Source organism: Tiliqua scincoides, chromosome 4 (genome assembly GCF_035046505.1).
Source record: "Tiliqua scincoides isolate rTilSci1 chromosome 4, rTilSci1.hap2, whole genome shotgun sequence".
In the NCBI taxonomy this organism is placed as follows: domain Eukaryota; kingdom Metazoa; phylum Chordata; class Lepidosauria; order Squamata; family Scincidae; genus Tiliqua; species Tiliqua scincoides.
In genome coordinates this window covers 31654974-31681304 of record NC_089824.1, presented here as the reverse complement: position 1 = coordinate 31681304, position 26331 = coordinate 31654974, and the positions used below count along the sequence as shown (strand labels likewise).

At 43.8% G+C, this 26331-nt stretch overlaps 1 protein-coding gene across 2 annotated transcripts in view; it reads left to right on the top strand.

The window, feature by feature from the left end:
* Positions 1–26331, top strand: part of WWP1 (WW domain containing E3 ubiquitin protein ligase 1) — a 61638-nt gene that overhangs the window by 20557 nt on the left and 14750 nt on the right. The window contains exons 4-15 of one of the 2 annotated variants that reach the window (XM_066626250.1): positions 807–931; positions 1188–1325; positions 1418–1481; positions 11298–11422; positions 13165–13498; positions 14373–14468; positions 15726–15900; positions 19455–19509; positions 19592–19676; positions 19889–20017; positions 20837–20909; positions 20992–21063. In XM_066626250.1, the coding sequence (XP_066482347.1) occupies positions 807–931; positions 1188–1325; positions 1418–1481; positions 11298–11422; positions 13165–13498; positions 14373–14468; positions 15726–15900; positions 19455–19509; positions 19592–19676; positions 19889–20017; positions 20837–20909; positions 20992–21063 (1471 nt within the window). Of the gene's footprint in view, positions 1–806; positions 932–1187; positions 1326–1414; positions 1482–11297; positions 11423–13164; positions 13499–14372; positions 14469–15725; positions 15901–19454; positions 19510–19591; positions 19677–19888; positions 20018–20836; positions 20910–20991; positions 21064–26331 lie in introns of both variants that reach the window. The other variant, XM_066626248.1, reaches the window with a different exon arrangement.

Here is a 26331-nt window from a genome sequence, read left to right as displayed (position 1 = left end):
CAGGAATGCTTGCTGCCCACCCTCCCTACCCCTAAACCCCCAATTTTATAATGTTTTATGAAACATGTAGAGCTTATGGGGCACTGCCCCTTAGGTATATTTCAGGCCCCTTCCCTGACTCTTTAGTTGCCGTTTCAGTAAAAGGAGGATTCTACCCAGGTTGGATGTTTTGCCAGGCAACTGTTATTAGCTTTAGTTTCTTTTCTCAGACTTTAAACACTGGGGTGGCTCTGACATTCTGCCAAAACATGAACATCACATTCCTTAGCTTCTTCCCTTCCTCCTTCCCTCCTCTTCCTTTTGATCTTGGCAATTTTCCTCCTTCCTTTCTAAGTTTGAGGCAAACCATAGTTGGAAGTTTTATCAGAACCTGCAAACCAAGATTGGCAATCTGGGTTTTGTCCTGGTATCTTCTGCTGATAGAATGTTGCACGTATGTTGTTGTTCTTACTTCTTGCAAACAGTGGCATAAAAAGGCACATGGCTGCTGAACTGCATAGTATTCCTACATATTTCAAGTTTGTTTGGACTTAGGTGCCTATACTCCAAAGAGGTCTTCAGTCTGATACATCCTTATTTTGTTTTCCTTCCATGTTAAATCAAGCAAAGTGCTGCTAACTCAGTATATATTGAGTAATCGTTTAACACAGATTTAAGAAAACAGTTTTGGATTCAATCTAAAGTTAGTTCTCCTTTGGTTTAGTTGTTTTATTTATTCTGTATGTTGCAAAATTACACGAAAATGGATTGTGATGCAATTTTTGTATCTGTGAATAAAGGGAACTAAACTTGTTTGTTGTCTACAGGAATGTGACTCCACAGACCACTTTGGAATTTAGAGTGTGGAGCCATCATACTTTAAAAGCTGATGCTTTATTAGGAAAAGCCACTGTAGATCTTAGACAAGCTTTGGAAATACATAACAGAAGATGTAAGTTACAAATTTTTTCTTGTTCCATTAGCTAACAACACTTAAAATTTAAAAAAAGTTTCTCTGGTTGGTAAAATTGAAATACATTACTTTAATCACCTGTATAGTTTGATAAGGCTGCAGTAAAATTTTTATGATTGAATTGAGTGTTCTAAAGCCTCTAAGAAGAAAAAGGAATCTTAATAAATTTTAAGAGAAACTTACATTGTACTTTATCACATGATTGGTTCTTTTAATATAATTTTGTCCTTTATAGTAGAAAGAGTCAAAGAACAGTTGAAACTCTCATTGGAAAACAAGAGTGGCTTGGTGCAAACAGGAGAACTGATTGTTGTGCTTGATGGTTTGGTGCTTGAACCAGAATCTCTTACAAACCACAGTTCACTAGTAACCAGTAAGTTAAACTGGGAAAAATAAGAATTACTCTTTATAAGTTTCTTGGTATAAAAAGAAAAACACTTAATTTTGTATCTTGCTGTTTAGTAGAAGTCCAGCAAAATGGTGATGCTTTACACGAAAACAGAGAAACATCTTCAAGAACCACTTCCAGGTCAGTTTTAAAGAAAAGTATTTATGGTTACAGTATAATCAACCCAGTACAATGTTGTCAGCTGAATGTGTACTGCAGAAGATCAGGTTGTATTTTAAGACTTGGCTGGTCTGTTTTCCTACCAAATCCAAATGGAGCATTGATGGAATAAATGTTGCAATCTCTGAACACTAGTGCATTAATGGAAAGAAAACCCTTTGTATTAGGGCATTTTCTGTAGGGAAGTATCTCTGCGTTGGAGACATTTATGCATGCGTACAGTAGTGCACTCCTAAGAACTTTCAGCAGTAGTTTAAAATAATAAAAGAAGCATTTTATTTACGGAACATATGCCAATGCATTTCCCAAATGAATTCCTCTGAGAAAGGTAACAGTGGGGATATGTCATAGAAATGACTGCTGCCTGTCTTGATTGTCAGAGAAGGCAATTCAGATATCTTCACACTGTGCAGAGAGAAGCATACAGGTATCTGGACTGTGACCTTCTGGTTGTTGGGGGGTGGGGTGGGGTGTAATTTACAAAGATGGTCCAACTGGTCCTTCACTCTGCACTGCCCTGGATGCAGGATGCCATCTTTATCTGTAACACTTGCTGGGGAAAGTATATTCATTCATATGCAGCACGTTCTTCCAGGTCAGATTCTTGCTGCCACCTGTTCTGGCCTATATCCTAATAGGTCAGGATATTCTCTTTTGCTCTGACCTAGCAGCAAAGGATGTGACACTGATAAATGTCTCTTCATCTACACAGGAGACTTTTTTTCCCCCTGAATCAGGTTTACCCTTCTGTTCTTCCTGCAGGTAGAAGGCAGCCCAAACTTTACACAGTATGAGGATACAAGTTTTCCAGGGATACAAGCCCTGGGGGTGGGGGTGGGTAAGGAATTGGTTCACTTCCCCTTCTGCCATACAGCAGTAGTTTACTCCTGTGGTGTGAATTGTGCTATTCTGAAGTACCTCATTGTGACGATCCAAAGGAAATGTATCCATGAGTCAGTAAAGTATATCCATGAGTCAAATCTCCAGTGGGATTTGCAGCCACATGTTTGCTGCAATCCAGGGGCTTCTTTGAGGCGCTCCCACCCTCCAACCTGTTTCTTCAGTCATGTTTTGAAAGACTTTCAAAGACTTTCTCTAGTCTAGGGAATCTAGTGGCTGGAAAGGGGCAGGAAGAAAGAAGACTTGTTACATGGAAGGCAACCCGTTATTAATACAAGCGCTGTCAGCAGGTGAAGATACGGTAGTTTACAAATTGCAAGCTTCCTCCCCTGCAACTTGGGCTGCAATCCTATACAAGCTTTCCTGGGAGCAAACTCCACTGAGGTATATATAGGGTATATTATCCTACATATACCTCTACAGATGAAACTTCTCCCCTCTCTCCAGCAAGAAGAGGATCCAATAATTGTTGGCTTCCCCCCTCCTCCCACACCCCAGATCATAAGCAAGAGCCAGTGATGAAGCAAAAGATGTGTTCACTGCTGTCTCTCCTGCTTGCCAAAAGCAAGGGGGAGAGATGACTGATATTTAAAGCTGGAAATAAGGAGAGGAGGAGCTGGTGAAGAAAGGCTTTGCTGGCTGACAGTCTAGGGTGCAATCTTGTCTACCAAACTCATGGATAAAAAGGACCACATGGGTTTTCCAACCATGTGTTCTGAAATTGATGTGGAAGAATCCAATCTCAGGGACTAGAAGGGTGATGAATGTCAACGAGATACTTGGATATTCTGTGGCACAAAACCATGGAAAAAAGACATTTACATTAGTTTTGAAACCTGTTATGTGCTAATTGTGTGGAAAATGCCCTTTACTATATGAATTTTCTGCACATGTGATTTGGGCCTAAGGTAACAGATGCAGGGTTACCTTTACTTAGTCTGTTCAACTACCCTCCAGCATCTTTAATGGTAGAGAAGTTTAGCTGTTAAAAGTTACATAGACAAAACAAACTGAGTAGCATGGGTAAAAATAGTACAGCGTCCTCACTTGAAATTGTTTTGTTTAAGCTGTTTTGTTATAAATTTTATGAGGGGGAAAAAATGATTCCTGGCCAGAGCCACTGTCTCTGTGGAGTTTGCACATTGTCCCTATGTCTGCCTAGGTTTTCTCTGGCCCAGAAAGTTCACATTGAAATAAACGTTTAATATTTGAAGTGTTTTGGGTCTTTATTTAGAAGTTTAGTGATGGTTTTTGGGTTTTTGAGACCAGAAATATGCTGTAGACATAACTCATGTTTAGGTATCTCAATTAGCCTATGGTAAAATTGGTTTCATTATAAGTTGTTTTGCTTAAAATGGCAGTTTCCAAAAACCTATTGACAACTTTAAGGGAGGACTTGCTATATTTCATAGTGTGTATATAATTATAATCTTACTCTGAAAGTGGTGGAGGAAAAATGATAGTGGTGGTGGAAAAATGACATGACCGTCCATTTATAACTCATAATGAATATCACAAAACTGATTCACCAAAGACAACTGCCCATAAGTCAATCTTATAAATAAGTCAAGGGCAGGTTTTGTGCCAAAATCATGGAATTTTCTATGATTATCCCTTATCCAAGGGAATGACCCTTGGATAAGTCAGGGTGTGTGTGTCTGACTATAATTTTGTCTGATTTTACCTGGTGTCAGATCCTGAAAAATAACCTACCAGTAATTGTTACCTAAGAACTGTGCAGTCTCTAATTTATTAAAAGCATAGTAAAAGATCATAAGATACATTTTTCTTTAACTTTTTAAATTTTGGTCTTCACAGCCTTTTTGTAAACACTATCAGAGTAAGTGCACTGTAAACCCCTGCTAACTGGGTAAGAGGCACTTTTTCAAGTGGGTGCTCCTTTTTTTTTTTTTTAGCAGGGGGAGAGTAACTGGCCCACCTCACCCCAGCACTGTCTATTCTAGTGGCTGTCTGCTGGTATTCATTTTCATCTTTTTAGATTGTGAATCCTTTTGGGACAGGGAGCCATTTAGTTATTTAATTTTTTCTCTGTAAACCGCTTTGTGAACTTTTAGTTGAAAAGCGGTATATAAATACTGTTAATAATAGTTACCGTATTTTTCGCTCTATAAGACGCACTTTTCCCCCCCAAAAAAGTGGGGGGAAAAGTGTGTGCGTCTTATGGAGCGAATACTGAAAAGAAAAGAAAAAACTCCGCCCCTGGCCCCGCCCCCTGCCCGCTCTGCTCGGCTCCGCTTCCCAGGAAAGCGTGGGTGGGGTGGCAGTCTTGCTGAGCAAGCCCGTGTGTCTACTCAGAAGTAAGTTTCAGACTCACTGGGACTCACTCCCAGGAAAGGGGGGGGATGGCAGGCTCGCTGAGAAAGCCCACGTGTCTACTCAGAAGTAAGTCACTGGGGCTCACTCCCAGGAAAGCGGGGGTGGGGTGGCAGTCTTGCTGAGCAAGCCCCTAGAGCAGGGCTGCTCATTACGTCGACCCTCGAGCTACCAGTCCATCTCCAGGCGAAATGAGTCAATCGCGGGCTTCTCTCCTGTCCACGCATCCCTAGGAGTGAGCCCCTGGCAGGCTTGTGAGCCCAGGGAGCGAGCCTAGGGAGTGAGTCCAGGGAGCCCAGGGACTGAGACGGGCTCCTCCCTGGGAGAGGAGGCGCTGGCAGGCTTTTCTCCTGTCCACTCATCCCTGGGAGTGAGCCCCATTGGCTCTACTGGGGCTGACTTACCTTTCCCCTGCTTTTGCACTGGTATGTATGGAGATCTGCGCCCCCCCCCCCACTTCCATCTGTTGGTTCTGTGTGCAAGGGGTTTTGCAATGGCCTTGCTGTGACGCCTATACAGAGATCTTACCTGCCCCACACTTTTCCCCTGCTTTTGCACTGCTATGTATGGAGATCTGCGCCCCCCCCACTTCCATCTGTTGGTTCTGTGTGCAAGGGGTTTTGCAATGGTCTTGCTGTGATGCCTATACAGAGATCTTACCTGCCCCACACTTTTCCCCTGCTTTTGCACTGCTATGTATGGAGATCTGCGCCCCCCCCCCCACTTCCATCTGTTGGTTCTGTGTGCAAGGGGTTTTGCAATGGCCTTGCTGTGATGCCTATACAGAGATCTTACCTGCCCCACACTTTTCCCCTGCTTTTGCACTGCTATGTATGGAGATCTGCGCCCCTCCCCACTTCCATCTGTTGGTTCTGTGTGCAAGGGGTTTTGCAATGGTCTTGCTGTGATGCCTATACAGAGATCTTACCTGCCCCACACTTTTCCCCTGCTTTTGCACTGCTATGTATGGAGATCTGCGCCCCCCCCCACTTCCATCTGTTGGTTCTGTGTGCAAGGGGTTTTGCAATGGCCTTGCTGTGACGCCTATACAGAGATCTTACCTGCCCCACACTTTTCCCCTGCTTTTGCACTGCTATGTATGGAGATCTGCGCCGCCCCCCCCACTTCCATCTGTTGGTTCTGTGTGCAAGGGGTTTTGCAATGGCCTTGCTGTGATGCCTATACAGAGATCTTACCTGCCCCACACTTTTCCCCTGCTTTTGCACTGCTATGTATGGAGATCTGCGCCCCTCCCCACTTCCATCTGTTGGTTCTGTGTGCAAGGGGTTTTGCAATGGTCTTGCTGTGATGCCTATACAGAGATCTTACCTGTACCACACTTTTCCCCTGCTTTTGCACTGCTATGTATAGAGATCTGCGCCCCCCCCCCACTTCCATCTGTTGGTTCTGTGTGCAAGGGGTTTTGCATTGGTCTTGCTGTGATGCCTATACAAAGATCTTACCTCCCCCACACCTTTCCCCTGTTTTTGCACTGGTCTGTATAGAGATCTGCTCCCCCCCCCCTTGTATTGGAATCCAGGAAGATCTGGTGAGGAGGTAGATGTGGTGTCAGCAGTGGCCCCTTTAAGGGTAAGGCCTGGGCATCCTGGGCACAGCTGCAGCCACTGGAAGGCAATAGGGCCCTCAGGGATATAAGGAGTACCAGAGGCAGAAAGGGTTTGTGGGTTTTGAAGGAGTGTGGGCTGGCTGGCTGGGTTTATTGAATTTGGAATCTGAGTGTGGCTGGACTTGTATACCCTGATGGATTTAACTGACCTACCTGGAACCTGACCTTGGACTGTAATTTGGCTTATTGGCTCTGGACTCTGATTTGGCAACTCTGAATGATGGAACTGATTTACTTGGCATCTGTGGACTGGAACTGGACTCATTTTTGCTTGCTGCACTGGTGAGTTGCACAAGGGGGACTGATCAGCCTTAAGCGGGCATGAGGCCCAGTGGATTGAAATTTGGCAGAACATCATTGTAGCAGAAAGATAATGTGGTCCCCTATTTGTGTGCACCTGCTTTTGTGAGCTTCATAAATTCTGACTCTAGTGATGATGAGTTCTTGGGATTTCCAGAAAACTAGAGTACTCAAACCTTTAAGTCTCTCCATTTGTTAATGACAGTGATAATGGTTCTTAATGCCACTGTTGACTGCTGTTCACTTTACATGGTTCAAATGTTATTCTGTTATAGTTTATTAAATATTTTATTACACTATTTGGTTCAGAATATTTTTTCCTTGTTTTTCTCCTCTAAAAACAAGGTGCGTCTTATGGTCAGGTGCGTCTTATAGAGTGAAAAATACGGTAATTAAAATAAACAGCATACCAGTAGAACAGTGGTTCCTAGCCTGGGGTACATGTACCCCCAGGGGCACTTGACAGGATTTTTAGGGGTACTTGAGAAATAATTAAATAATGGCAGAAAAAAGCAAGTAATGCTCCAGAATGCCTTGCACAGCGTGCTGGAAGGAGGGAGCGGGGAGGGAGGCGGGATCCAAGGCCTCCAAGTCAGGCTCGCCGCCCAAAATGGAGGCTTTTACCTCGCCAGTAAATTAAGCAGCCCCATTGTGGGGCTGCTCCCTTTCCCCATGTGAAGGGGACGAAAATCCCCTTCTCCCGAGGTGCTGCCCATGGTGGCTTTGGGCGTGCAGGATGTGGCGGCAGCCATTTTTGGTGCTGCCACAGCCACGCACCTGGGCCAGTTCAGGATTGAGCTCGTAGTCTTCTGTTCTTCAAACAGCTTAAAAAGAGAAAATACTGTGATGAATACTGAAAGTATGGATTTTCATATGGAGGAGATGAGGGCTTATACTGATATTAATTACAAACATTTAGCTAATATGGGGAGGTCCATTTATGGAAATGGGCTGCCAAGGGGTATGCAAGTGAAAAAGGTCGGGAACCACTGCTGGAGAACCATAAATCAAATCCTTTTTTAAGGTACCTGGTGTGTTAAGCCAAAGGCTCAACATATAACATACAACATAACACATAACTGGGAGAGTGCAGTTCAATTCACAGCAGAGAGACAAGCAAAAAGGAATTACTGTAAGTGCAGCTGCACATAGTTGTAACCCTGTTTACTCAGAAGCAGACCCGTTGGTGTTACGTGAAAATCCCCTTTTTCCTTAGTTGTGATTTTATATCTGGTTATGTTACTGGAACTTCATGCAGGCCACACTTCTCCCAGCACACTTTTCCAAAAAAAACTCTGGTCAAGTCACAACCTCATGGTTACAAAATTCACATATTATAGGAAGAAGTCTGCAATAGTCAATCATTGTTTAAGTGTCTCCTATTCATTGTATTGTTTTAACCCAGTCTCCTCCATTACTGTATTCATTGTATTGTTTAACTCAATCACTGCTTAAGTATGTCAAAGGGGGTCTGATGTGGAGCCATCGAAGACAACAGTGCCCTTCATGTCCTTGTGGAAGGATCTGATGATGCTGAGGAGCCTGGGTGGACATCCAATCTTGGGGAGAATCTTGAAGAGGCCAGCCCTACTGACCAGGTCGAAGGCCTTCGTGAGATCTATGAAGGCTATAAAGAGTGGCTGTCATCGTTCCCTGCATTTCTCCTGCAGTTGTCTAAGGGAGAATACCATATCAGTGGTGGACCTGTTGGCTCGGAATCCGCACTGTGATTCTGGATAAACGCTCTCTGCAAATACCTGGAGCCTCTTTAGTGCAACTCGGGCAAACAACTTTCCTACAATGCTAAGGAGAGAGATGCCACGGTAGTTGTTGCAGTCACCCCTGTCGCCTTTGTTCTTGTACAGCGTGATGATGTTTGCATCCCTCATGTCTTGAGGTACTACACCTTCTCTCCAGCAGAGACAGAGGATTTCATGCAGCTCAGTGATGATGATCTCTTTGCAGCACTTTAGGACTTCAGCAGGGATGCTGTCTTTTCCAGGTGCCTTGCCAAAGGCAAGGAAGTCCAGGGCCACGTGAAGTTCTTCTAGGGTTGGTTCACTGTCAAGCTCCTCCACATCAGACCCCTTTGACATCCGAAGCGGCGTGAAGCAGGGCTGTGTTCTTGCGCCAACCTTGTTTGGGATTTTCTTCGCTGTTCTGCTGAAGCATGCCTTTGGAACTGCAACAGAAGATATCTATCTCCGGACCAGATCAGATGGAAAGCTCTTCAACCTCTCCAGACTGAGAGCAAAGTCCAAAGTCCAGCTGAAATGTCTGCGTGACTTCCTCTTTGCCGACGATGCAGCTGTCACTACCCACTCTGCCAAAGATCTCCAGCAGCTCATGATTCGTTTTAGCAAGGCCTGCCAAGATTTTGGACGGACAATCAGCCTTAAGAAAACGCAAGTCATGGTTCAGGATGTGGACTCACCTCCCTGCATTACAATCTCTGCACATGAACTGGAGGTTGTCCATGACATTGTGTACCTTGGCTCAACGATCTCTGACACTTTCTCTTGATACTGAGCTAAACAAACGCATCGGTAAAGCAGCTACCACGTTTTCCAGACTCTCAAAGAGTGTGGTCCAACAAGAAGCCGACGGAACATACCAAGATCCAGGTCTACAGAACTTGCGTCCTGAGTACACTTCTGTACTGCAGTGAGTCATGGACTCTTTGCTCACAACAGGAGAGGAAACTGAACGCTTTCCACATGCGCTGCCTCTGACGCATTCTTGGCATCACCTGGCAGGACAAAGTTCCAAACAACACAGTCCTGGAACGTGCTGGAATCCCTAGTATGTATGCACTGCTGAAACAGAGACGCCTGCATTGGCTCGGTCATGTCGTGAGAATGGATGATAGCCGGATCCCAAAGGGTCTCCTCTATGGAGAACTCGTGCAAGGAAAGCGCCCTACAGGTAGACCACAGCTGCGATACAAGGACATCTGCAAGAGAGATCTGAAGGCCTTAGGAGTGGACCTCAACAAGTGGGAAACCCTGGCCTCTGAGCAGCCTGCTTGGAGGCAGGCTGTGCAGCATGGCCTTTCCCAGTTTGAAGAGACACTTGGCCAACAGTCTGAGGCTAAGAGGCAAAGAAGGAAGGCCCATAGCCAGGGAGACAGACCAGGGACAGACTGCATTTGCTCCCAGTGTGGAAGGGATTGTAACTCCCGAATCGGCCTTTTCAACCACACTAGACGCTGTTCCAGAACCACCTTTCAGAGCGCGATACCATAGTCTTTCGAGACTGAAGGTTGCCAACAACAAGCTTAAGTACCGTATGCAAAATTGAACTGCCTTCCTGGGTTGCCCATTCATTGTATTGTTTAAGTTCCCCTAGCTAGGAAGCCAGCCATTAGATCCCATTGAATTTTGCTGATAAGGGGCATCCTGATCTTTTCAATGTTTACCCTGCTGGACGGTGGTAAGGAAGTTACCATTCAGCTCAGCAGAGTCAGAAAACCCCTTTTTAAGAGAGGGTTTCATCCCACATCTCTCTCTCTGGCTCCCCCTCCAAGGACACAACACATCTGTGTTGTGTCAGAGGGTCCTCTATACAGGACTTCCCCCCCCCCAACTGCTCTACAGGACAGGTAACTATCTGGCACCTGAAACTCTTTCCTTCTTTCCCCCCCTCTTCCTCCCCTTCTCTCCCCATCTTTAGTTAGCAACTGGGTTTGGCAGACCAGGGACCCCTAAAACCCTTCCCTACAACCTTTCCTTTTCTAATTTCCTCAGATGCACCAAGTACTTTTTACATGCAACCACCATGAAAGCTAGGTACACTGGATTCAAGTACTAGGACCAAGAAACATATACTTATTTTTCCATGTGCATTATGTTTATCTTTGTACTTTTGTAATAAAGCTATAATCTTTTATTAAAAGTTATCTTTCTCCCAGTCTCCTCTTTAAGCTAAAGGGAATTTCTCTGCATGACGCCATCTTGTTATCCAGCCTGCGATCCTGAGGTTCCAGTAAGGGTAGTGTACTAATTCCCCTAAACAAAACAGCCCTTTTGGTAACCTTGGTTTCCATGGGTGTTATTCTTAAGTCATGGTGCACTGAATTGTAGCCTGGGGCAATTGGAAATGGAAAAGAGGATGACATCCTGGTGTTTTTAAAAAAATAGACCTCTGCAAAATGCAAGCATTTGCAAAACGGCTGCAGCAGGCTCTGTAAACTTAGAGAAGGGGGCTGGCTTTAATTCAGTGGAATTCATTGGAAGTCTCAGGAGCAGTGAAAAGGTTAACTTTGCTGCAACTTTCCAGGGTTGCCTTGGAAATTTATGGTCTCATAACTATCTCTGCATGTGCTGCTTGAAAAGCATGTTCTCTGGAGTTGGAAAGCTCTGCCCCCTGAGTGACTTCAGAGATAAGGCAAGGTGATTATCTAAGCTTGATTTCTTGGCAAAAATTTCTTGTCCTGTAGGCAAGTATCTATGGTAATATTGAATATGTATTCTGTTTATAATCATTAAACAATGTATTGCCATTCTAATTTGGTAACTTTTCATCTGCAAGGATTTCCTTGCAGGGTTTTGTTACGTATAGTTAAACTAATCTGAAAGATTTATTTTGACAAGATCTCCCTATGATGTTTCCAACAGAATAGACAATCAAGCACCATCAAGCTCTGTAATACATGCAGTTAATGGAGACAGCGGCGACAGCACACCATCTCCTCATCCTGCAGCCAGACCCAAAAATACACCAACACCAAAACCACTGACAGGTAAGTCTGGCAGTAGCATAGGCGGAACAAACTTGGAAATGTAGTCCATTAGATTTTTTTTTAATTTTTATGTCTAACCTCAAATTAACTTTGTGTTGATGTTTGGAGATTAGTTTGTTACGGCTGTGACCTCAAGATCCCTGTGCAGAAGCAGAAAGTGTGCGTGCGTGCGTGCGTGCATACTGTTCCTTCTGGATGTATACACTTGCATAGCAGTGAATGCTACTACAAGAGTCCACTGATCCTTCAGCGCTGTGGTTTTCAAACTCTCCGGGAGTTTGAAACCCGCAGTAAGACTTGGCGGGGAGGGGGGGGAGGCAGCAGGGTCAGGGGGAAGGCAGCAAAAGCAGAGTGCGATTGCCCCACTCTCCCTTTCCCTGACCTGGGGCGCCCTGCAGGTGCTCGCGCAGGGCTCCCCGCACACAGGGATGGCTGCAGCAGCGACTGGAGGGTACACCCCAGTCCCTGCAGCCCCGTCAGAAGGGAAAGCAGAGCAATCATGCTCTGCTTCTGGTTTTGCGGAGCAGGGCACGATCGCTCCGCTTTCACTTTTTCTGGCCTGCGGAGCCCTGCCGAAGGTTGCACAGGGCTCCCTGCACCCCTGGGAGGCTGCAGGAGACTTGGGCAAGTGTACCCAAGCCCCTGCAGTCCCCCTGAGCGGCATGATCCTGCGGATCGTGCTGCTGCCTTCCCCGTCTCCTGGCTGCTCCTGCGCCTTAAGGGGGCAGAAGCCAGGACCCACAGGCTGGGGCGTCGCGATGCCCAGATTGAATACCACTGCTTTAGCATTTTAGAAAGGGGGTAGGGATATGATGGGTTGCATTGGAGAGTTTATATGTTTGATTTATATCTTTATGTAGTTAGAACATAAGAACAGCCCCACTGGATCAGGCCATAGGCCCATCTAGTCCAGCTTCCTGTATCTCACAGCGGCCCACCAAATGCCCCAGGGAGCACACCAGATAACAAGAGACCTCATTCTGGCGCCCTCCCTTGCATCTGGCATTCTGACATAACCCATTTCTAAAATCAGAAGGTTGCACATACACATCATGACTTGTACCCCGTAATGGATTTTTCCTCCAGAAACTTGTCCAATCCCCTTTTAAAGGCGTCTAGGCTAGACGCCATCACCACATCCTGTGGCAAGGAGTTCCACAGACCGACCACACGCTGAGTAAAGTTCCATATGAACAACCTCATTTTAAAACAAAACAAAAGTAAATCATTCAAGATCTTTTGATAATCTCTCAACCTCTCATTCTGTAAGAAGCCAGCTTGGTTTTAGTTAAAATTGGTCTTTTCTTAGTGATTTTTAATTATGAATCGCCAAGAAAAAGACAAGCTTATTTAAGATCAAGCAGGCTTCTTTAGGAATCGGAGACTGAGTTATAAGGATCAAAAGGTCTTTGTTAGTTTTTCTTTATGGTTTTTGGGCAGTTGCATGTTGTGTACTTCTATGTATATGTTGATATGATATTGAAAATTTGAATGCCTTGGTCAGCCTCATGGCTGAGCCTGCCCTTCCCATATGGTGGGACATGGCAACCTCACCAAATCATTCAACCTCCGTTATTTTTCAGTGTCATTTTTAAAAAATATTACCTTTAAAAAAATTTTTTTATAGTCTCTCTACCAGTGTAAAGTATCCTGAGTTACCTGGTTTTTTTTTTTTTTTCCTACAAATTAAAGAATGGTAATCCACTGTCTGAAACAAGATTTTTGTTCTTTTTGCTTTCCAGTTAATTGTGAGTCATCCATGAATGAAGCTGATGATCATTCTGAAACTCTTATGGATTCTGCAGAAGCCTCCTCTGTATCTGCAGATTGTGCTACCACTACTACCGAACCTCCTTCAGCAACAGAAACTACTAGTAACTCTGAAAGCAGCACATCTACAGCTACCCCCAGTGTATCTACTGGACTTGAAAGTGTTGCTCCCACAGACCCTTCATCTTCTGATACAAGAAACAATACAACTACAGAGGCAGCAAAGCCAAGGGAATCTTCAGGTGTATCTGGGGAAGCTGTAAGGCAACAATCTGGTAATAGCAGCATAGAACCTTTGCCCCCAGGGTACGTAGAATTCATTTTCATTAATAATGTAACAATATCTGGACAGAACATGTTAAATATAGGCATGTAATTCTAGCTTATGAGATAGGTTCAATTGGGTAATGCAGTATTTATAAGCATGCTCTTATATCCGTGAGAGTTCCATTCCAGAACCCCCCATGGATATGTGAAATTGTCAATATGGGTGAACACCTCCTCCCACCCTCAGGAGCCTAGGAGAGCTTCGCACCCCTTGCCTTCAGAGGGTTCTCTGTGCACACAGGGGCCCCTGCTCACCCAATTCACAGATATAGGGGCCCCTCTGTATTATGATATATAAAAGGCTAAGTTTGTTTTCCAGGATGACCAGAATATGAGCAGTACTGTGCAGATGAGTAAAGGCAATAGAGTCTCTGGAGCAGTGAAGACAACTCCATCTGAGGCTCTTTCCATATTTGAAAAAGAGAAGCAGGGGAACTTGGATTAGGCGCAAGCGCCTTGGTTTACCTCCCTCTTCTCTGCCTTTCCAGTGATGGATCCATCTGTTTCTTTAAGATGTATTTATGTTTTCAGATTAGCTTTTCTCAGACTAGACTGCTTTTTCATCTTTTTGGATAAGTCTTTCCATCAATCTCATGATTCATCTTATTTGTTTGTGACCTGAAGTTCTTGTTGCTGGTGTGAAGATGCTAGATCTAGATAAAGTTTTTGCTAGATACCATTTCTGGGAAAATAAATCTTAATTTTATGTTTTTTTTTCATAAATGCATGTTTCACATTCAGCATTAAAATGGCAATCTAGTAGGGTACTAATGAACATATTTGTTTTTGTAAATTTCAGTGCATGGCAACATTACTTTTTTATTAATGATGTTTTACTTTCTTTATGTTTAAGGTGGGAACAGAGAAAGGATCTTCATGGTAGAACCTATTATGTTGATCACAACACAAGAACTACAACCTGGGAAAGGCCACAACCTTTACCACCGGGGTAACAAACAAGTTATATATTTTCATCATGAAGTGGTGTAGGGTTTTAAAAATACAGCTCTATTAACAAAGTGCACAAATGTTATATTTTATGAACTTTGCCTCAGCTATGTTGTGCTATAGAATTTTCTGTTTAACTACTTACTAAAAAAGTTTTGTTAAATGCACAAATTCAATAAATTTCAGAAGAGAGGTTTGTAAAAGTGATCATCCATACCATATCATTTTACTTTAAAAGTCCATGGGCTTAGATCCAATGGTATCTCACCTAAGGAGAAAAGCACTTTTGCTTGTGGATTGGCAAGTATTGCACAGTTTCCACATATTCCCCTTATATACGCAGTCTTTTGTGTCATATCCCACACAATTCATGAAGTTACTTCACCCTTCAGGATCTGCTTTTTGGTGGGTGCTAGAGTAGGGGTAGGAAAACCTTTTTGGCAAGCAGAGCACTGCTTTACAGTTTTTAGGGCACAGGCCACAGTAAGTAATTTTTCTGTTCCATTTCCACAATAGTATTAAAGGAGGAAAACTCATTATAACAGCCTCAATAACAGTAGATGCCAAGTCCCTGTTGCATGAAAGCAACAGGGACTTGGCATCTACTGAAAGCGTTATAAATACAAAGCTATCTTACAAAGCGTATCTTGCAAAGCATAATCTTTACTGAGATGCTCAGTTTCTCTTGTAGCAATGTTCAGATTGTTCTGGACTACTCACACTGGAAGATCGTAACTCACACTGTCTTTAAACTAGTTTGTTTCAGGATCATTGCTGAACTAATGACTTGTTCTAAAGTAGAAGGTTTAAGTAACAGGTTTCTAGCAGTGTACAATCAAAAATTCAGCACAAGAAGAGATGTTTGTTTCATTTTCTTGCACTTGGGCTTAGTTACTGTCAGGTCTACAACTTTTGATTTCAAAGGCTAATTGGTTAGAAACACAGGAATCATTCACAGTAGCATTTTTCACTTTAGAACTTTAAGAACAACATGTGCCCCCGTCACTGCAAGAATGTCAAAATATGATTCTACATCAGTCTTACTATAACATTGGCAGAAACACTGAGGCATATTTTCTATCTTTTTCTTAAATTTTATTTTATACCTTTTAAATTTAGGGGAACAGTAACATTTGGGAGATTTCAAACTCTAAGGCAAAATAATGCTGGCAAAGAAATTTCAGTTGTCTGTAGTACATTATTTTTGTATTATGAGCTGGAAAAAAGTAACTTCTAATATTGACATTTTGTTTGATAGTTGGGAAAGGAGGGTCGATGATCGTGGAAGGGTTTATTATGTGGACCATAACACACGAACAACAACATGGCAGCGACCAACAATGGAATCGGTCAGGAACTTTGAGCAATGGCAGTCTCAGCGTAATCAACTGCAGGGAGCTATGCAACAATTCAACCAACGATACCTCTACTCGGTAAATATATGAAGTTATGTTAGGTTTAGTTTTTTCTCTTTTATTAGCTATTTAATGCACATAACTCACCGCAGACACTTGACCACAAGTCAATCTCACAGATAAGTCAAGGGCAGGTTTTGAGCCCCAAATCATGGAATTTTCTATGACCCTCGGATAAGTCGGGGGTTAAACTGGGGGGGGGGGTCTGACTATAATTTTGTTTGATTTTACCTGAAGCCAGATCTTGAAAAATAACCTTTCAGTAATTGTTACCTAAAAACTGTAGTTTCTAATTTATTAAAAATACAATAAGATCATAAAATGCATTTTTGACATTTAACTTTTAAAATTCTGGTCTTCACAGTATTTGTGTAAATACTGTCAGAGTAAGTACCTGTAAACAACATACCAGTAGAACCATTAATCAAATCCTTCTTTAAGGTGCCTGGTGTGTTAAGCCAGAGGCTCTACATATAACATGCAAATAAAACATGTAATTGGGAGTGTGCAATTCAGTTCACAGCAGGGAGACAAGCAACAAGGATTGAGCATGAGCAAGCGCAGCTGCGCACAGTTACAACCCTATTTACTCAGAAGCAGACCCAGTGCTTTCCATGCATGTTATTCTTAAGTAATGGTGCATTGTAGCCTGGGACTTTGTTTCAGATGGAAATGAGGATCACATCCTAGGGTTTTAAAAACCAGACCCCTAAACTTGGGGGTGTGTGTGAAATTCTTTGCAAATGACTTGCCAGGAATGTTCTGAGGCAGCAGCAAAAGAAAATGAGGCATTTCCCTTCTCCAAACTGGAAGGGAGACAAAGGGGCTTCTGGGAATTGTGGGGAGGCTTTGTGGGAGTATGTGCTGTACTTCTATAGTAGCAGCCCCTTATAGACTACAATTCCCAGAAGCGCCTTCACTTCTCTTCCTGTCTGGAGAAGAGGCTAAAATAGCTGCCTCTGAATACCATAATTACTGGTAAAAATTCTCCTTTTTCTCCACCTGCTTCCTGCTTCTCAGCCCATTTCCACCACCCCCCACTTCACCAGACAGCTGCTGAACTTCCATAAGCTTAGCAGAAGCTCCCAGAGGATCTTGCCCCACTCACCACATTGACCAGGGTATAAGTCAACCCAGGATTTCAGGTTGTATTTTTAGTCATAAATTTTTTGACCTATAGGCGAGTATATACGGTATGCAGCAATGACACTTTTTGATATGCTGATGTCTGTTTAGGTGAATTTACTAATTCAGAATTCAGGGTTTTATTTTATAGTATCCATCCACCTTGTGCCTAGGAAAGGTGGGGTATAAATCTTATAAATTCATCCATACATAAATAGTCTGCTGGTTTGGTTTTTTTTTTTTTTTTTTAGAACTTGTGTTTTAAATGTGTTGCTATCTTTCTGTCCTTTTGGGCATTTGAATCAGTCACAGTAATACCATAAATCAGTAATTGAACATAAACCATACAAAACCAGTGCTTAAACAAACAAAACTCAACCAAAACAGCCCTTACTAAATATTATAAAGCACATGGTTAGGGTACCTTAATTTTTTTTAAAAGCTATGACGTATGCAGATTTCTTGTTGCTTTGCCTTAATCATGTGCGTATCCTAAATCATTTGTGTTTATAGGCTATGGTTGGAGAAATAATAGGCAGACATACAGTATGTGCCATTTTTAGCTTTGGAAGAACCCTGATCATTAGGGTTGAACAAAAGGTCCCAGCATCATCTAGTCCCAAGCTTGTGTGGAATAGGTTTCTCTGTCTCAGCCCTCACTGGTTTATACAACCTTTGTTCAAACTACTTGTATAAACCAAAGGTTTATACAACCTTTGTTCAAACTACTTGGTTCCATTGACAAATTTGTTTTCAGGATTAAGTAGGATTTTGCAATATTAAGAAAATCTTTAACTGCATCTTAAATTGAGTGGGCCACAGCATTTGTGCATTATTGTGCACAGCTCTCAACATGCAGGAGAAAAGTCTAGGAAGAGAGAAGCTAGCCAGTTTGGAATTCTGCCCATGACTAATGTGCATCATTATGGTTCAAGAGTTTCAGGGCAGTAGATATGAGACCTTTGTACATGCATATGGTGTCGGTTCAGCATACATTAAAACAACAAACTAAAAACCTATTGATGAGTACCCTTGAATTTTAATTTGGCATACAAAATAAACACAAAGAGCTTGTGCATTTCTTTAGCAAACTACTGTATGTGTGGAACTCTGCAATGCACTGATGACATTGTACCTTAAGCCATAATGACTGAAGTAATTCACAGTCCTATTAGGGTCACACCAGAATGCTTCCACAAAGCTTAGTAAGACTGCCTGTGACACTGCTTTGCTGAAACACTAGATTGAGGCCAGTGCATCAAAACTTGTCTTTTCATTTGTATCTTCAGAAGTAGATAATTTGGGTTGTTTCTGTGAAGAATATTGGTCTTCTTTCTGTTTTGTTAAAACCTTAACATGTCAGTGCTATTTTTGATACCGGGGTTTTGTCTTCCATGGAGTATTACTGACTTCTCAACATGCGCATGCGATCACACGCATGAAACTACATACAAGCATACCTTGCACTTTCATCTGTGGGACCAGACCAATGACAAAAGTAATAAATGGATGAACGCCAGCAATGTTTTTGTTTAAAGAGTCCAGATGTTGCCTGAAGGGGCTGGACGTTGTTTAACATTGCTAAGCACTTGGAAGTGGTTTTTGCAGAGTTAAGCTTGGGAAGTGAAGCCTCCTGCCACTTGCCAACAAGGAATGGTGGAGCTGCCTGTCCAGACCCATGGATTCCCTGTGCCACTTGCAGGAGGCTTTGCCTCCCAAGTCAAGCTCCACATGGGCTGCTTTTGGATGCTTGGTAAGGAGGAAGCAACCAAAGTCATTGTGACAAAACTCAAGGTATGCTACTTGTATATCAAAATAAAGGTAACCTGTTGTCAAACTTTTATCTGAATACAGTAATAACTAACAGGACCATGACACGTGCTGATTTTACAGTCAGAAGTATACAAAGCAGATATATTGTGAACTCATTAGCTAACCTCTCTCAAGTCCCATGTACATTATGGACAAATTTTAATTTGTATGTATTTTAAAGTCTGATTTTATGTAATGGATGATGAGAGCTCCCAGTATTTTAAATCATATACTTATGAAGTATCTATGTGTGTTAGCCTCAAGCCAATAGAAATGCGATAGGCAAAACTGTCACATGAAAGGTAGTGATTGGTCAGCTAAGATAAAAGGAAAGGTCTGGGGTAAGCTGCCACCTTCCACTATAAGGGTTTTTATTCTCTGCTGACTGTCTCTGTGAGGAGATGCATTATTATTCAGCACCTTTTTCTCCAGGCTATGTCCGGGAAGTCACAAGTCTCCCTGGTATGAATGACAGAAAGAATGTCAGAGACTTTTAAATGTAGTATCTCCCATTGCAAAGGGTAACTAATTAAGCAAAGAAACAGTGCTTTTGGAGTTTTCCCTAGGTTTGTTTACATTAAAAACAAAACACACACATACCATGCTATTTACATCTTCTCTCTCATTTTCACTAGGCCTCAATGCTGACTGCAGAAAATGATCCACTTGGTCCTTTGCCACCAGGCTGGGGTAAAAAAAAAATACCTGTTTTATTCAAACATCCATGTATGTTTAACTTTTGTTTTTACATTGTTGACTTTTTTTATTGCAGAAAGGAGAGTAGATTCAAATGATAGAGTGTACTTTGTAAACCACAACACAAAGACCACACAGTGGGAAGACCCACGGACTCAAGGGTATGTGTATGGATGCTTTATAGTAATGTGTATAAATTAAATAAAACTAAATTAATATTTATAGTTTTATATTGAATTTTGTTTTTTTGACTTTTTGTAATTTGCTTTGAATGCCCACTTGGGAGATAAAGTGGGATATAAGTTTGTAAATAAATAAATTAGATGTAAAATAGCTTTTAAAAGAAGTTTATGACATTTAATTTCTCATGCAGCTTACAAAATGAGGACCCCCTTCCGGAAGGCTGGGAAATCAGATACACCAGAGAGGGAGTTAGATACTTCGTTGATCATAACACGCGTACAACTACCTTCAGTGATCCTCGTACTGGTAAATCCTCTGTGTAAGTGAGATCTTATTGGAATTCAAAGCTATTGTGTTTCTAGCATACTGAATCTATGTAGGATAGTTTGGAATAATTATAATACAGAGCCACCCTCATTATCCACGGGTGTTCAGTCCCAGGACCCCTCCCCCCTGTGGATAAGGATCCTTTCCTCCAGAGGGTCCGTGGGTCTGACCTGCAGATTTGAGGACCCACAGATACTGGAATCTGTGGGTCCCAAATCCATTTATAACGCGGGCCCATCTGTATTCACCTATTCAAGCTGGACACCAGAGTTTTTAGGAGACATGATTATTTTATTTGAGGAATTTCATTCCACTTTTCAAGAAAAATTTTCCAAAGGCAATAAAATAATAATAAAATAACAGTTAGAGCAACAATAAAATTGGTATTTAAAACTTATGCCTGAGATCATACAGAAAAAGTCTTCTTTGGCTGATGAAGTGAGAGCAATGTAGGCACAGGCAAACCTCTTGGGGGAGGAGAAGGCTATCTCCTTTTAGTCACTATCTAGCTTGTATCTGATGGGGGCACCTGCAGGAGAACCTCTGAGGACCATCTCAGTTCATGGTCAGATGGATATGGGACTTCCTTCAGCATTCAAGGTGTATATGGGCTACATCTTTTTTTAAAAAGATTAGATGACAGGATTTGAAGACACTCTGAGAACATAATTGCATGTGAAGCAGTAATGCTCTCACTATTTCTAAATTTGTATTAAATATGTTTAAATCTACAGGGTACTTGTAAGTCCATGAAAGTGCTATGAAATGTTATGCATTGTTAATTAATAATTTCAGCGATATTCTTTTACAGAAACAAAGGACCACAAATTGCTTATGAACGCAGCTTTAGATGGAAACTAGCTCATTTCCGCTACTTATGTCAGGTATTGAAACGCTAATCAAAGCATTAAAATTTACACAATTTCTTTTTGAGTAGGTGTTTGATGTTCTACTGTTTGTTTGTAGTCCAATGCTCTGCCGAGCCATGTGAAGATCAATGTATCAAGACAAACGTTGTTTGAAGATTCCTTCCAACAGGTAACAGTATTTACAATATAAAACATGGTCATAAAACACTGTACAGATGAAGGTGTTGTTACAGTTCATATGGTATAGCTTGAAAAATCCTAAACTGCCTAAAATTCTATCCTGAAACTGTGTTATAGTTGTAAAACTGTCAGATAAATTTTAATTTCTTATATTCTAGTGGATAGAATATTGTCTGGTATATTTTCCCTTACTACAGAAAAAGTGTATTTATGTAGTTTGTAATCTATAAAATTAAGGCTAAGTCACTTTTTCACAAAACATTTTACTGCCCCATCCCCATAATGCGGATCTTTGTGGATCTTTCAGGTGGTACATGAATTGGGGCAAAGTATTACCCATTTTTTGGCAGAAGGGAATATGTCCCCACACTGATGCCTATGTTCCTGGGTTGTGCCTCAGGGATGACTTTATTACCCTCCATATTGCAAAAAGACATGGGGAATTCTCTGGGAATCATGTAGACATGCTTCCTATATTACAGGTGGAGCCTATTTATCCGTGTTAGTTCCGTTCCATGACTTGGTGCGATTAACAAAAAGCATGATGTGCTAAATGCCATAGAGTTACACAAACACGCTGCAGCCTGACACTTCTGGATGGAAGGAAACTAAAGCAGCTGTTCTCAATCCCCTCCCCTCCATACTCAGCCCTCCTGTTGCCAGCTGTTCTGCTTTTTTCACAGTTGGAATGGTGAGCTTGCTTGGGAAGCCTCGTCCTCTGTGTCCCAGGTGGCCTCCCAACAGCGTTGCAGGTTCTCCTCCTCCTCCTCTTCGCTGCTACCACTCCTGCAGCCCTCCCTGGCTACCATCATGGAAGCTCCTCTGCCCTGGAGCATTCTGGGACTTGTAGTCCAGCTCTCTGCTCACACTTGCCTGTCTCTCCAAGGCTTCCCAAAGCTTGTGTGGGAAGGCTTGCTGGAGCAGGAGAGCCTGCATCATCTGGGAGGGGTGGAATTTGGCAAACACTCCCTGGGTTTTTTAAAGCAATCCCCTCTCCTCCCCCTCTGAACCCTCCCCGTTACCAGCTGTCCTGCATCTTTCAAAGGTGGGATGCTGAATTTTTCAGAGTCCTGCCCTATGTGTTTCTGCTCAGAAGTAAGCCCCATTGTAGTCAATGGGGTTTACTCCCAGGAAAGTGTGGAGAGGATCGTAAGCTATATCTCATGCTTTGGTTGGTGGGAAGGCTTGCTTGCTTGTGATTGCTTGCATCATCTTGGGGGCATTCGGCAAACACTCCCTGGGTTTTTTAAAGCAATCCCCTCTGTGTGTGTGTGTGTGTGTGTGTGTGTGTATGTGTGTGTTTAAACCTGCCGTGTGTGTGTGTGTGTGTGTGTGTGTGTGTGTGTGTGTGTGTGAGAGAGAGAGAGAGAGAGAGAGAGAGAGAGAGAGAGCTCCACCTTGCTGCACGTGTTCTGGTTACACAGGGTTTTCTGCCCCCCTCTTCAGCCTCTTTTCTGGCTCAGGGGCTCCAGGAATGTTACTGTTCCTTCGAAAGGGGAATCTCTTCCATGGCTCCAGGGCTGTTCCCTGCCTGGGCAAGGCAGAGGCTGTTTGCAGTATTTTAGGCTGCCTGGAAATGGAGTTAGAGGCCAGTACCCTCACCCCATTCTCATTGAGACAAATCCGCAGATAAAAAATCCTTAGATAAATAGGCTGCACCTGTACTGCACTAGGGGGAGCAAAGAAACACCCCTTTAAAAACACAAGCATGTTAAGTCCAAGATCTTTGTTTGATTTGCCTTGGCATCATGGGGAATAATTTTCCTGCCCCCCCAATGACTTCAGTGCTGTCTCATTTGCTTTCATTTATTTATTTAAAGCAGGGGTCTCCAGACTTTGTAGCATGAGGGCCACATTGCGCATCTGCCATGGTGTAAAGGGGCAGGAAATAAATAGCTTGCATGCATACATACATCCCAAGCTTAGGGCACAATCCTGTGCATGTCTACACAGAAATAAGACCTATTATGTCTAATGGGCTTACTCCCAGAACAGTGTGTATAGAATTGTAGCTTTAAAGCTCCCCACTTGGCATTCCCTCCCACGCACACTCTCCCAGTTCCTTTACTTGTTCCCCCCCCCCAACATGGGAAGAAGGCAAAAGATACTAGATAGATGCTCTGATAAAGAGATGCACTTTTCTCTCTCACATAACACCAGAACCAGGGGACATCCAAGGAAGTTGAGTGTTGGGAGAGTTAGGACAGACAGAGGAAAATATTTCTTTACCCAGTGTGTAATTAGTTTGTGGAACTCTTTGCCACAGGAAGTAGTGAAGGCATCTTGCCTGGATGCTTTTAAGAGGGGATTAGACAAATTTCTGGAGGAAAAGTTCACCGGTTACAAGTCATAGTAGGTATGTGCAAGCTCTTGGTTTTAGAGGCAGGCTGCCTCTGATTGCCAGATGCAGGGGAGGGGAGACGCAGATTGTGTTTGTTGTCTTGTGTACTCCCTGGGGCATTTGGTGGGCCACTGTGCGATACAGGAAGCTGGACTAGATGGGCCTTTGGCCTGATCCAGCAGGGCTCTTCTTATGTTCTTAAAGAAGGCAGTTGCCCATGGCTGCAGCAAAAGGTTTTTCTGTTTCTTGGAGCTCAAAGCCCAGTGGTCTGGGAGACAGCATGTCTCCTTACCAGCTGCCTCTTCCTCCCAAGCTTAGCGCACAACCCTATGCATGTCTACTCAGAAGTAAGTCCTATTGTGTCCAATTGGGCTTACTCCCAAGAAAGTGTGTATATGATTGTAGACTTAAAGCTCCCCACTCAGCGTTCCCCCCCACACACACACCCCAGTTCCTTCACTTGTTCCCCCTTGATAAAAAGGTAAAAGGAGGCAATTGCACACAGCTGCTCTAGCAGGTTTTCCCCCTCCTTTGGAGCTCAAAGGCCAGAAATCCAGGAGGCAATGCATCTCCTGGCCTCCTTTTCAGCCGCCCCTGCCTCCTTCCAACTTTAAAGTTCCCCACTCAGCATTCACCCTCTCTCCCACTTACACACATGCACCCTCCAAGTTCCTTCATTCATTCCACCCCCCAACACACACACACATAAACATGATAAAGAATATCATATGTTGGATAACTACCGGCCAGTCTCCAACATCCCGTTTCTGGGCAAGGTAATTGAGCGGGTGGTGGCGTCCCAACTCCAGAGGGTCTTGGATGAAGCGGATTATCTGGATCCTTTTCAATCTGGCTTCAGGCCGGGCTTTGGGACGGAAACCGCCTTGGTCGCCTTGGTGGATGACCTACGCCGGGGACTGGACAGGGGGAGTGCGTCCCTGTTGGTCCTGCTAGACCTCTCAGCGGCTTTCGATACCATCGACCATGGTATCCTTCTGGGCCGATTGGCCGAGTTGGGAGCTGGAGGCACTGTTTTGCGGTGGTTCCGCTCCTACTTGGAGGGTCGGTCCCAGATGGTGGTGCTGGGGGATGCCTGTTCGACACCCTGGCCCTTGAGATGCGGGGTGCCACAGGGCTCAATTCTGTCCCCCATGCTATTTAACATCTACATGAAACCGCTGGGAGAGGTCATCCGGGGGTTTAGAGTGGGGTGCCATCAATATGCTGATGACACCCAGCTCTATCTCTCCTTTCCTCCAGACTCCAGGGTGGCGGTTGAGGACCTGGAGCGCTGTCTGGAGGCAGTGAGGATCTGGATGGGGGCTAACAAGCTGAAATTAAATCCGGATAAGACAGAGGCTCTCCTGGTTAGGAAATCCTCGATGCAGGTGCTGGACTATCGGCTTGCGCTGAATGGGGTTGCACTCCCTCTGAAGGAGCAGGTCCGCAGCTTGGGGGTCCACTTGGACTCGCAGCTGCTCCTGGATTCCCAGGTGGTGGCTGTGGCAAGGGGGGCCTTCGCTCAGCTTCGGCTGGTGCGCCAGCTGCGGCCGTACTTGGATCGTGCAGACCTGGCCACGGTGATCCATGCCTCGGTGACATCGAGATTAGATTACTGTAACGCACTCTATGTGGGGCTGCCCTTGAAGACGGTTCGGAAACTGCAACTAGTGCAGAATGCGGCAGCCCGTGTGGTTACTGGAGGTAGGCGGTTTGACCCTGTCAGTCCGCTTCTCCAGCGGCTGCACTGGCTGCCCATTCGTTTCCGGGCCCAATTCAAGGTGCTGGTATTGACCTTTAAAGCCCTATACTGCTCTGGACCAGGGTATCTTAGAGATCGCCTGCTCCCGTACAATCCGGCTCGCCCTCTCAGGTCATCAGAGAAGGCCTTTTTACAAGTGCCGCCGCCTAGGGAGGTACGTGGGGCGGCTGCAAGAAATAGGGCCTTCTCAGTAGTGGCACCAACGCTATGGAACTCCCTTCCCCTTGACTTAAGAATGGCTCCCTCTCTTGAGACCTTTCGGCAAGGCCTGAAGACCCTTCTGTTTAAACAGGCCTTCTGAGTTCTTGGCCTTTTAACATCTTTTTAACATCTTTTAATATTTTTTTTACAGGCCTGATTCTTTTATGACTTGCTGCTGCTCTATGCTCTTTTTACCTATTTTTACTCTGACTGCTGTTTTTAGTATGTGTTAATATGTTTTTATTTGTTTTTTAAATGGTTTTTAATATGTTGTAAGCCGCCTTGAGTCCCTTCGGGGAGAAAGGCGGGGTAGAAATAAAGTTATTATTATTATTATTATTAAAGAAGGCAAAAGGAGGCAACTGCACAGGGCTGCAGCAAACGTTTTCTTTCCATCCTGAGGTTCAGAGCCCAGCGGTCTGGGAGATAGTGTGCTCCTTGCCAGCTGCCCCTCTTCCTCCCGAGCTTGGAGCACAACCCATGCATGTATACTCAGGAGTAAATCCCATTGTGTACAATGGAACTTCCTCCCAGGCAAATGTGGATAGGTTTGCAACCTTAAAGCTCCCCTCTTGGCATTCCCTCCCCCCCCCACACCTCCTCCCAGTTCCTTTACTTGTTTCTTCCAGTTCCTTCACCAACATGGTGAAGAAGGCAAAAGTAAGGTAATTTGGGTGGCTGCTGCAGACTTTTCCCCTTCCTGAAGTTCAAAGCCCAGCAGTCTGGGAGTCAGCACGCCTCCTTGCCAGTCAGCCCCTCTTCCTCCCAACTCCACTCCTGAGCTTAATGCTCCCCACTTGGCATTCCTCCCTTGTGTGCTCTCTCTCACTCACACTCCTTCAGATTCCTTCACTCCACCCCCCCCCCCAACTGGAAGTGACCTTCTAAGGCCTCCTGAAGAGCTTAGAATGCATTCTGAGGGCTGGGAAGACTGTGTGCAGCCTCCCTGTCCC